This window comes from Somniosus microcephalus, chromosome 5 (genome assembly GCF_052327205.1).
Source record: "Somniosus microcephalus isolate GS21.2 chromosome 5, FLI_Smic_1.0, whole genome shotgun sequence".
Classification (NCBI taxonomy): domain Eukaryota; kingdom Metazoa; phylum Chordata; class Chondrichthyes; order Squaliformes; family Somniosidae; genus Somniosus; species Somniosus microcephalus.
In genome coordinates this window covers 165125374-165137843 of record NC_140991.1, presented here as the reverse complement: position 1 = coordinate 165137843, position 12470 = coordinate 165125374, and the positions used below count along the sequence as shown (strand labels likewise).

Below are 12470 nucleotides of genomic sequence, written 5' to 3'. Positions count from 1 at the left end.
CTGATAATAAACATCCAAAAACGAGCACTAAACTTCCTAAATCACCTCAAATCTAGCTCCCCAGACACCCTTCATTTCAAAGCCTTTCAGACCCAAGAGCTAAACCCAGAAAAGAGTCCCCTGAGTCAGCTGCTACTGAAACTAAGTACTCAGCCGGACCCTGACCAGCCCCAGACCAACACAGCCGTCCAAACACCAATCCGAGTGAACCAAATCATTAAAAAATGCAAAGAAACCTACCTGGAACATTGGAACAAAATAACCGAAAGCCAAAGCAGATTAGAATGTTACCGGGCCCTAAAAAGAGAATATAAACTGGCAGACTACCTCACGACCATCAGAGACACAAAACAGAGACAGACCCTCACCAGGTACAGACTAAGCGACCACCAACTGGAAATTGAAAAAGGCAGATACAAGAAATCCTGGCAGCCTAGAGAGAATAGAATATGCGATCAATGTCTGGCTGGCGAGGTTGAAACAGAAATGCATTTCCTCCTAAAATGCGAAAAATTCAACACATCAAGAAACATATTATTCAACAAGCTAAGCCAAACAACCCCAGATTTCAAGGAATTGGATGATCTGTCAAAATTGAGATTAGTCCTAGGAGAAGGAGACAGACCATACCTTGGGGCTAAATATGTAACAACATGTCACAACCTGAGGACTGTTTAAAAGCAAGACTGTTTAAAATTAATATTGAACGTACCAAATGAAGTAGAAAGACTGTTTAAAATTAATATTGTTTAAAAGTAATATTGTATATACCCAACAAATGTCAAATCGATTGACACCTACAGAATGTTGGAAAACTGTACCTTTTTGCAATGTAAGCTTTGGCAATATGGTTCTCTGTAAACTTTCATGCCAATAAAGCATTTGAACTGACTGGGAGTGTGAGAGAGAGAGATTGGGAGTGTGAGAGAGAGACTGGGAGTGAGAGAGAGAGAGATTGGGAGTGTGAGAGAGAGATTGGGAGTGTGAGAGAGATTGGGAGTGTGAGAGAGAGAGACTGGGAGTGTGAGAGAGAGAGAGACTGGGAGTGAGAGAGAGAGAGATTGGGAGTGTGAGAGAGAGATTGGGAGTGTGAGAGAGAGACTGGGAGTGAGAGAGAGATTGGGAGTGTGAGAGAGAGAGATTGGGAGTGTGAGAGAGAGAGATTGGGAGTGTGAGAGATTGGGAGTGTGAGAGATTGGGAGTATGGGAGAGATTGGGAGTGAGAGAGAGAGATTGGGAGTGAGAGAGAGAGATTGGGAGTGAGAGAGAGATTGGGAGTGAGAGACAGAGAGATTGGGAGTGTGAGAGAGATTGGGAGTGTGAGAGAGAGAGAGACTGGGAGTGTGAGAGAGAGAGACTGGGAGTGTGAGAGAGAGAGATTGGGAGTGTGAGAGAGAGAGATTGGGAGTGAGAGAGAGATTGGGAGTGTGCGAGACAGAGAGAGATTGGGAGTGTGAGAGAGAGAGAGATTGGGAGTGAGAGAGAGATTGGGAGTGAGAGAGAGATTGGGAGTGTGAGAGAGAGAGACTGGGAGTGTGAGAGAGAGAGAGACTGGGAGTGTGAGAGAGAGATTGGGAGTGAGAGAGATTGGGAGTGTGAGAGAGAGAGAGACTGGGAGTGAGAGTGAGAGATTGGGAGTGTGAGAGAGAGAGAGAGAGAGATTGGGAGTGTGAGAGAGAGATTGGGTGTGTGAGAGAGAGAGAGATTGGGAGTGTGTGAGAGATTGGGAGTGTGAGAGACAGATTTTGGGAGTGAGAGAGAGATTGGGAGTGTGAGAGAGAGAGAGATTGGGAGTGTGTGAGAGAGTGAGATTGGGAGTGAGAGAGAGAGAGATTGGGAGTGTAAGAGAGAGAGACGGGGGAGAGGGAGAGAGTGGGGGAGAGAGAGAGACTGGGGGGAGAGAGAGACTGGGGAGAGAGAGACTGGAGGGGAGTGAGAGAGAGACTGGGGGGAGAGAGAGACTGGGGGAGAGAGAGACTGGGGGAGAGAGAGAGAGACTGGGGGGGAGAGAGAGAGACGGGGGGTAGAGAGAGACGGGGAGAGAGAGAGAGAGAAACTGGGGGGAGAGAGAGCGACTGAGGGGGGAGAGAGAGAGACGGAGAGAGAGAGAGACGGGGGAGATAGAGAGACTGAGGGGGGAGAGAGAGAGCGACTGGGGGAGTGAGAGCGAGACGGGAGAGAGAGAGAGAGAAAGTAGAGAGACTGGGGGGAGAGAGGAGAGAGACGAGAGAGAGAGAGAGACGGGGAGAGAGAGCGAGAGTAGAGAGACGGAGGAGAGAGAGGAGAGAGAATGGGGAGAGAGAGAGAGAATGGGGAGATAGAGAGAGAGAGAGACTGAGGGGGAGAGAGAATGACTGAGGGGGGAGAGAGACGGGGAGAGAGAGAGGGAGGGACTGGGGGAGAGAGAGAGATGGGAGATAGATAGAGAGAGACTGAGGGGGGAGAGAGAGCGACTGAGGGAGAGAGAGACGGGGAATCCAAGGTTAAATTCCTCCTCTATGCAGATGACCTGGTTCTGCTGTCACCAACTAAGGAGGGTCTACAGCAGAACCTGGATCTGCTGGAATCAGTCTGTCAGACCTGGGCCCTGACAATAAACCTCCAAAAAACCAAAGTCCTCGTGTTCCAACAAAGATCCAGACATCAGGGACCCAAAATAAATCTCACACTAGGAACAACTAAAATCGAACAAACCACTAACTACACATACTTGGGCATAAAAATCAGCTCTACGGGAAATTTCAAACTGGCTGTGAATGAACTGAAAGAGAAAGCAAGAAGGGCTTTCTACGCCATTAAAAGATCAATCCAAATAGAAATCCCAATTAGCATTTGGCTCAAAATTTTCAAATCAGTAATTGAACCAATTGCACTCTATGGCAGTGAAGTGTGGGGACCGCTAACACAACAAGAATTTGCAAAATGGGACAAACACCCAATTGAGATCCTACATGCAGACTTCTGTAAAAGTATCCTCCGGACTCAAAGGAAAACCGTAAACAATGCATGCAGGGCAGAACTAGGCCAATTTCCACTAATAATTACTATCCAAAAAAGAGCCACCAAATTTTGGAAACACCTAAAAATGAGCAACCCCCACTGCTATCATTACGAAGCCTTGAAATGCGAAGAGAGGACCATAAAAAATAACTCCTTCAGTCAACTAGTCCTGGGACTCAGTGAAGCAACCACTAACACTACTAACAATAACGAGCCCCAGGACAGTGACATCGTAGCAGAGAGAATTTGACCCAACACAATTGTCACTAAACAAAAGGAAAAATACCTGTCATATTGGGCAGAAACAACAAAAACCCAAAGCAAACTCAATTGCTACTTGGCCCTAAACAGACAATACAACATGGCTGAGTACCTGACCATGGTAAAGGATAACAAACTGAGAAAAACCTTGACAAGGTACAGACTTAGCGAACATAGCCTAGCGATCGAAAAAGGCAGACACAGGCAGACCAGGCTGCCAAGAGAGGACAGGATATGCTCTCACTGCAGTCAGAGAGTAGTGGAGACAGAGCTGCACTTCCTCACAGCCTGTGGAAAATATCAGGGCATCAGGGAGAATTTCTACCAAAAATTCTCACAAATATGCCCTGAATTCAGAAATCTGAATGACGACCAAAAACTCCCATACCTACTGGGGGAGGAGAGAAGCTGTGTAGCACTGGCGGCACACTATGTTACAGCTTGCCATGAACAGAGGGACAACCAGTAAACCTAAGAAAAGAGTATATATAAATAATGCGAATGTATATTTATACACTCAGGGATATACCTGTTTATACACTGTATGAATAGAACTGCGTTTATGTGTTCAACCATAAATGTATTTTGATGCTTTGGCAACATAAGATGTACCTTATCATGCCAATAAAGCGATTTGAATTGAATTGAATTGAGTAGAGAGACTGGGGGGAGAGAGAGGAGAGAGACTGGGGAGAGAGAGAAAGAATGGGGAGATAGAGAGAGAGAGAGACTGAGGGGGAGAGAGAGAGAGACTGGGGGAGCGAGACAGGGAGAGAGAGAGAGACTGGGGGAGAGAGAGAGATGTGGGAAGGGAGAGAGAGACTTGGGAGAGAGAGAGAGACTGGGGAGAGAGAGAGAGACTGGGGTGAGAGAGAGAGAGCAAGCGAGAGAGAGACTGGGGGGGAGAGAGAGACCGGGGGGGGAGCTGGGGGGGGAGAGAGAGAGGCATTGAGGGGAGAGAGAGAGAGATGGGGAGAGAGAGAGAGAGAGAGAGACTTGGGGGGAGAGGGAGAGAGTAGAGGAAGAGAGAGAGAGAGAGAGACTGGGGGGAGAGAGAGACTGGGGGGAGAGAGAGACTGGGGGGAGAGAGAGACTGGGGGAGAGAGAGACTGGAGGAGAGAGAGAGACGGGGAGAGAGAGACTGGGGGGGAGAGAGAGAAACTGCGGGGAGGGAGAGAGAGAGACGGGGAGAGAGAGAGAGAGACGGGGAGAGAGAGAGAGAGACGGGGAGAGCGAGAGAGAGAGAGACTGGGGGGAGAGAGACTGGGGGAGAGAGAGACTGGAGGAGAGAGATAGAGACGAGGAGAGAGAGACTGGGGGGAGAGAGAGAAACTGCAGGGAAGGAGAGTGAGAGACGGGGAGAGAGAGAGAGAGAGAGAGACGGGGAGAGCGATAGAGAGAGAGAGACCTGAGGGGGGAGAGAGAGAGCGACTCGGGGAGAGAGAGAGACGGGAGAGAGAGTAGAGAGACTGGGGGGAGAGAGAGGAGAGAGACTGGGGGGAGAGAGAGAGACGGGGAGAGAGAGAGGGGGGAAGGGAGAGAGAGGCTGGGGAGAGAGAGAGATAGAGAGACTGGGAGACAGATAGAGAGACGGGGAGCGAGAGAGATTGGGGGGAGAGAGAGACTGGAGGAGGGAGAGTCTGGAGGCGAGAGAAAGACTGGGGGAGAGAGAGAGACTGGGAGATAGAGAGAGAGAGAGAGACTGAGGGGGAGAGAGAGAGAGACAGGGAGAGAGAGAGAAATTGGGAGAGAGAGAGAAACTGGGGGAGAGAGAGAGAGACTGGGAGACAGAGAGAGAGATAAAGAGACGGAGAGAGAGAGAGGAAGAGGCCCGACCCGAGTCACCCCAGCTGAGTAGGCTGGGCACAGTGAAAGCATTGATTTCATTATGACAGCACAAAAACTGCTCTGACATCATAGCAGCTCTTCGACATCATAGTCACTCAATGCTAATGAGCGGAATTTTGAACGTTTTTTGCATACCGTCGGCACAATTTTTGTCTCACCGAAAAGTAAATACGCTTATGACCGTTCCGGAATCGTAAGCTTTCTTTTGATGGAACACACGTGTAGGTACGCTCTATAACTTTTGCGTGTATAGAGAACGGACAGACAGACAGACAGACAGAAGAGCTCTTTTATAGATATATACTAGCTGGGGGAGTCCGGCGGTGCCGAGGCTTTTTAAGGGCATGTTGTTGTTGGAAGAGAGAGAGGGAGCGAGTTGGGGGGAAGAGAGAGAGAGCGTGAGTTAGGGGGAAGAGAGAGAGCAGGGGAGGCAGGGAGGGGGGGTGCGGGAAGCAGAGAAAGGGATGGGGGGGAAAGCGGTTTGGGAGGGAGGGGGAACTCAAGAACCCTGTGCCATGTTTATAAAGCTGTTTATAAAACTGTTGGGATTGAAGAACTCTTCCCAAGCACCAGGAGTGATATTACATTATTCACAAAGATTCAGTGAATGAGTTGAATAGTGAAATAAAAGATACAATCGCAGACATTTCCAGGTCAGTTTAGAAATCAACAGTGAACATTTATTTCAATAATGTAGAACAATAGAACATTTTACAATATGCTGGAGTTACAACCAAAGACTAAGTGAATACTCCTTCTGGTAAAAGTTTGAAAACCTAATAGGTTTGGTATTGTACAGAGTGTACAGAGTGATTTTATAATCAATAAGAGTTCTGTTGAGTGCTTCAAGTGCCCTCTTGTGGGCCTTTGTACTCATCCCACACAATGAGCTTAAACTTTTGAAGCAGCTAAGCAGCACCAGTTCCTTTGCTAATGTTACACACTGGGTGTTGTTGTCTTGTCAGATCCAGAGGGAGAGCAAAGCTTGAGTGGGCAGTGTGACCTCCTTGGAGAAAAGTTGCAGCGGTTCCTGATGAGGCAACAGCCAGTGCAATGAATCTTGTCAGATCCAGAGGGAGAGCAAAGGTTGAGTGGGCGGTGCGACCACCTTGGAGCAGAGTTGCAGCGATTCCTGATGAGGCAACATTGAATGTTTGATTAAGCAAGGAGAAAATCATACACAAAAAGGGGAAAAATACTTTTAAGGCAGTGAAATTACTTGGTGGGATATATTGGTGTTATTTTACACCTTTCTCTTTAGTTAAAGTTGAGATTAACCGTGCTGGTGTGTGTTAAAGTATATTATCTGCTATATAGCATGCTGTAAAGGATAACACTGCATCTTACCTGAAAGCATTCAGCTTTCTATTTGAGTGGGCAGCGCGACCTCCTTGGAGAAGAGTTGCAGCGATTCCTGATGAGGCAACATTGAATGTTTGATTAAGCAAGGAGAAAATCATACACAAAAAGGGGAAAAATACTTTTAAGGCAGTGAAATTACTTTGTAGGATATTTGTGTACAAACAATTAGTGAGTTTGAGGAATTAGGCTATTTATTTTAAATGGGCTAAGGCATAATTTCAGGTCCCAAAAGTCTACTCTGCGATAATTGGTGTTATTTTTCACCTTTCTCTTTAATTAAAGTTCAGATTAACCATGCTGGTGTGTGTTAAGGTATATTATCTGCTATATAGCATGCTGTACAGAATAACACTGCATCTTACCTGAAAGCATTCAGCTTTCTACTTGAGTGGGCAGTGCGACCTCCTTGGAGAAGAGTTGCAGCGGTTCCTGATGAGGCAACAGCCAGTGCAATGAATCTTGTCAGATCCAGAGGGAGAGCAAAGGTTGAGTGGGCAGTGCAACCTCCTTGGAGAAGAGTTGCAGCGATTTCTGATGAGGAAACATTGAATGTTTGATTAAGGAAGGAGAAAATCATACACAAAAAGGAGAAAAATACTTTTAAGGCAGTGAAATTACTTGGTGGATATATTGGTGTTATTTTACAACTTTCTCTTTAGTTAAAGTTGAGATTAACCGTGCTGGTGTGTGTTAAAGTATATTATCTGCTATATAGCATGCTGTAAAGGATAACACTGCATCTTACCTGAAAGCATCCAGCTTTCTATTTGAGTGGGCAGCGCGACCTCCTTGGAGAAGAGTTGCAGCGATTCCTGATGAGGCAACATTGAATGTTAGATTAAGCAAGGAGAAAATCATATACAAAAAGGGGAAAAATACTTTTAAGGCAGTGAAATTACTTTGTAGGATATTTGTGTACAAACAATTAGTGAGTTTGAGGAATTAGGCTATTTATTTTAAATGGGCTAAGGCATAATTTCAGGTCCCAAAAGTCTACCGAAAGACCACATGCAGTATGTAATAATAAATTACCAGTGACTGAGAATTGGTGTTATTTTTCACCTTTCTCTTTAATTAAAGTTCAGATTAACCGTGCTGGTGTGTGTTAAGGTATATTATCTGCTATATAGCATGCTGTACAGCATAACACTGCATCTTACCTGAAAGCATTCAGCTTTCTACTTGAGGAGAGAGAGCGACTGAGGGGGAGAGAGGGAGACTTGGGGAGAGAGAGAGAGATGGGGAGATAGAGAGAGAGAGAGAGACTGGGGAGATAGAGAGAGAGACTGAGGGGGGAGAGAGAGAGACTGAGGGGGGAGAGAGAGCGACTGAGGTGGAGAGAGACTGGGGTAGAGGGAGACGGGGAGAGAGAGAGAGTAGAGAGACTGGGGGGGGGGGGGGGGGGGGGGGGGGGGGGGGGGGGGGGGGGGAGAGGGAGAGAGTTGGGGAGAGAGAGAGACGGGGGAGAGAGAGACGGGGGAGAGAGAGACTGGGGGGGAGAGAGAGAGAGAGACAGAGAGACTGGGGGGGAGAGAGAGAGAGACTGGGGGGGAGAGAGAGAGAGAGAGCGACTGAGGGGGGAGAGAGACGGGGAGCGAGAGAGAGAGACACTGGGGAGATAGAGATAGAGAGACTGAGGGGGGAGAGAGAGAGCGACTCGGGGAGAGAGCGAGACGGGAGAGAGAGAGAGAGACTGGGGGGGAGAGAGAGAGAGAGACGGGGGGGAGAGAGAGAGAGACTGGGGGAGAGAGAGAGAGAAACACTGGGGAGATAGAGATAGAGTGACTGAGGGGGAGAGAGAGACTGGGGGAGAGAGAGAGAGTAGAGAGACTGGGGGGAGAGAGAGGAGAGAGACTGGGGAGAGAGAGAGAGAATGGGGAGATAGAGAGAGAGAGAGACGGGGAGAGGGAGAGAGTTGGGGAGAGAGAGAGAGACTGGGGGGAGAGGGAGAGAGTTGGGGAGAGAGAGAGAGACTGGGGGGAGAGAGAGATTGGGGGGAGAGAGAGACTGGGGGAGAGAGAGACTGGCGGAGAGAGAGAGACTGGGGGAGAGAGAGAGACTGGGAGAGAGAGCGACTGGGGGGGAGAGAGATAGACGGGGAGAGAGAGAGAGACACTGGGGAGATAGAGATAGAGAGACTGAGGGGGGAGAGAGACTGGGGAGAGAGAGAGAGACTGGGGAGAGAGAGAGAGACTGGGGGGAAGAGAGAGCGACTGGGGGAGGGGGGGAGGGAGGGAGAGGAGAGTGGGGGGGGAGGGAGGGAGAGAGAGGGATGGGGAGATAGAGAGAGAGGGACTGGGGAGATAGAGAGCGACTGAGGGGGGAGAGAGAGAGAGAGGGAGAGACTGAGGGAGAGAGAGACTGAGGAGATAGAGAGAGACTGAGGGGAAGAGAGAGAGCGACTGGGGGGGAAGAAAGAGAGCGACTGGGGGGGAAGAGAGAGAGCGACTGGGGGGAAGAGAGAGCGACTGGGGGGGAAGAGAGAGAGCGACTGGGGGGGAAGAGAGAGAGCGACTGGGGGTGTAGAGAGAGAGCGACTGGGGGGGGAAGAGAGAGAGCGACTGGGGGGGAAGAGACGGGAGAGAGAGAGAGAGAAAGAGTAGAGAGACTGGAGGGAGAGAGAAATAAATAAAAGCGGTAGGGAGGTAGTGCAACTCTGCCGAGCCTTAGGCCTGTACATAGTTAATGGTAGGTTCAGAGGGGACTCCCTAGGGAGACTCACATACTCCTCAACTCTTGGGTCTAGTGTGGTGGACTATACAATCACTGACCTGGACCCCTGCGATATCAACGCATTCACTGTCAGGCAGCAATCCCCCTCTCAGACCATAACCAAATAAATGTGTACCTTAAACTTTCTGCCCAAACTACAGACACAAAAAAGGAACACAGTAAGCTACATAAAATAAACCAGACATACAGATGGGCCCCAGACAGTGGAGATAAATTCATCACAGCACTAAATTCACCTGATCTCACAAGTAAAATTTCAAAATTTAAAGAAAATCTATATGAGATCACCAGAGATGGTGTAAAGACGGCCATAGAGGATATAAATATGATCTTCCATGAGGCAGCTGTAAAAGCCGACCTCGTGAAACAGAAGAGGAAGCATCACAAAAGACAAAATAAAAATATGAAATGGTTTGACCACGAATGCAAAAATGCCAGAAAAGACCTGAGAAAAATATCAAACCAAAAGCATCGGCAACCAAACAATCCGGACCTACGTACTAGATACAATGAAACCCTCAAAAGATATAAACACACCATTAGGAACAAAACACAAAACTATACCCACAAAATACTCGAAGAAATTGAAAACTCCACCAATCCAAAACAATTCTGGGAAATGTGGAATAACCTGAGTACAACACAATTGCAAGCATTACCAATCCAAGATGGCGACATCTGGAGAACACATTTTGAAAACCTCTACAAAGACATCCCAAAAAACAAAACAAACCCAAGTCAACATCAGGTCACAGAAAAACTCCACACATTAGAAGCAACAATTAAAGACAACCAAAACCCTCTAGACTCCCCAATCACATGGAAAGAACTGGCCACAAAAACAAAATCTCTCCACCTAAAGAAAGCCTGTGGCCCAGACAACATCAAAAATGAAATGCTAAAGTTCAGCAATATGGAGATGCAGGGTGCGATACTCAAACTATTCAACATCATATTACGCTCAGGCTGTTTTCCCGATATCTGGTGCCAAGGACTAATCTCCCCCATATATAAAAGTGGAAACAAATCAGACCCAAATAACTACCGCGGCATCTGTGTCAACAGTTGTCTAGGGAAGTTATTCTGCAGTATTCTAAATAGTAGATTACTTGATTTTCTTAACAAACATAATATCCTCAGAAAAAAACAAATAGGCTTTCTTCCAAAACACCGCACCGCCGACCATATCTATACCCTTCACACCCTCATTGAAAAACATAAACACCAAACAAAAAATGGGAAAATATTCGCCTGTTTCATCGACTTCAAGAAAGCCTTTGACTCTATATGGCACGAAGGGCTCTATTATAAACTTCTTCAGTGTGGAATAGGGGGCAAAGTCTATGACCTTATTAAATCAATGTATCTGAAAAACAAATGCGGGGTCAAAATTGGAGACAAACGCACCGATTTCTTCACCCAGAGAAGAGGCGTCCGGCAGGGCTGCAATTTGAGCCCGACCCTGTTCAACATATACATAAATGAATTAGCAGACATGCTGGAGCAAAGCGAGTCACCAGGTCTCCGTCTCCTGGATGGAGAAGTGAAGTCCCTGTTCTATGCGGACGACCTGGTTCTGCTGTCTCCCACAGAACAGGGATTACAGCAACAACTAGACCTACTCGACAAATACTGCCAAAATTGGGCTCTAACAGTAAATCTAAAGAAAACCAACATCATGATTTTTCAGAAAAGACCCAGATGTCAGGAAAACAAATACCAGTTTACCCTCAGTGATACCACTATAGGACACACTATGAGCTACACCTACCTTGGTCTAACTATTACAGCATCAGGGAGCTTCAGCATAGCAGTGAATGCACTAAAAGAAAAAGCCCGAAGAGCCCTATATGCAATAAAAAGAAAATTCTACAACATCCAAATCCCAATCAAAATCTGGCTCAAAATTTTTGACAGCATAATCCTGCCCATTGCACTGTACGGTAGTGAAGTATGGGGCCTGCTAAATCACCAAAGCTACACTAAATGGGAAAAACACACAATAGAAGCCCTACATGCAGAATTCTGCCGAAGCATCCTTCGCACCCAAAGAAAAACGCCAACAAATGCATGCAGAGCCGAACTAGGCAGATACCCACTGATAATAAACATCCAAAAACGAGCACTAAACTTCCTAAATCACCTCAAATCTAGCTCCCCAGACACCCTTCATTTCAAAGCCTTTCAGACCCAAGAGCTAAACCCAGAAAAGAGTCCCCTGAGTCAGCTGCTACTGAAACTAAGTACTCAGCCGGACCCTGACCAGCCCCAGACCAACACAGCCGTCCAAACACCAATCCGAGTGAACCAAATCATTAAAAAATGCAAAGAAACCTACCTGGAACATTGGAACAAAATAACCGAAAGCCAAAGCAGATTAGAATGTTACCGGGCCCTAAAAAGAGAATATAAACTGGCAGACTACCTCACGACCATCAGAGACACAAAACAGAGACAGACCCTCACCAGGTACAGACTAAGCGACCACCAACTGGAAATTGAAAAAGGCAGATACAAGAAATCCTGGCAGCCTAGAGAGAATAGAATATGCGATCAATGTCTGGCTGGCGAGGTTGAAACAGAAATGCATTTCCTCCTAAAATGCGAAAAATTCAACACATCAAGAAACATATTATTCAACAAGCTAAGCCAAACAACCCCAGATTTCAAGGAATTGGATGATCTGTCAAAATTGAGATTAGTCCTAGGAGAAGGAGACAGACCATACCTTGGGGCTAAATATGTAACAACATGTCACAACCTGAGGACTGTTTAAAAGTAAGACTGTTTAAAATTAATATTGAACGTACCAAATGAAGTAGAAAGACTGTTTAAAATTAATATTGTTTAAAAGTAATATTGTATATACCCAACAAATGTCAAATCGATTGACACCTACAGAATGTTGGAAAACTGTACCTTTTTGCTATGTAAGCTTTGGCAATATGGTTCTCTGTAAACTTTCATGCCAATAAAGCATTTGAACTGAACTGAACTGAACTGAGAGAGACTGAGGGGGCAGAGAGAGAGCGACTGAGGGGGGAGAGAGAGAGACTGGGGTAGAGAGAGAGAGAGACTGGGGGGAGAGAGAGAGAATGGGGAGAGAGAGAGAGAGAGACTGAGGGGGAGAGAGAGAGCGACTGAGGGGGGAGAGAGAGAGACAGGGAGAGAGAGAGCGGGAGAGACTGGGGGAGAGAGAGACTGAGGAGATAGAGAGAGAGACTGAGGGGGAGAGAGAGAGTGACTGAGGGGGAGAGAGAGACTGG

At 47.0% G+C, this 12470-nt stretch overlaps 1 protein-coding gene and 1 long non-coding RNA gene across 2 annotated transcripts in view; one reads left to right on the top strand and one right to left on the bottom strand.

The window, feature by feature from the left end:
* LOC147117422 (D-ribitol-5-phosphate cytidylyltransferase-like) overlaps window positions 1-6158 on the top strand; it is a 100896-nt gene extending 94738 nt beyond the window's left edge. Inside the window, exon 3 of the mRNA XM_085988395.1 lies at window positions 6075-6158. Coding sequence (XP_085844521.1) covers window positions 6075-6098 — 24 coding nt within the window. The 3' untranslated portion in view covers window positions 6099-6158. The remainder of the gene's footprint in view (window positions 1-6074) is intronic.
* LOC147117421 (uncharacterized) lies at window positions 5764-7005 on the bottom strand. Its single transcript, XR_015078449.1, has 2 exons — window positions 6834-7005; window positions 5764-6241 (listed from the first exon to the last, which is right to left on the bottom strand). It is a non-coding gene; the product is annotated as an uncharacterized LOC147117421 (long non-coding RNA).
* Window positions 7006-12470: the final 5465 nt, after the last annotated feature.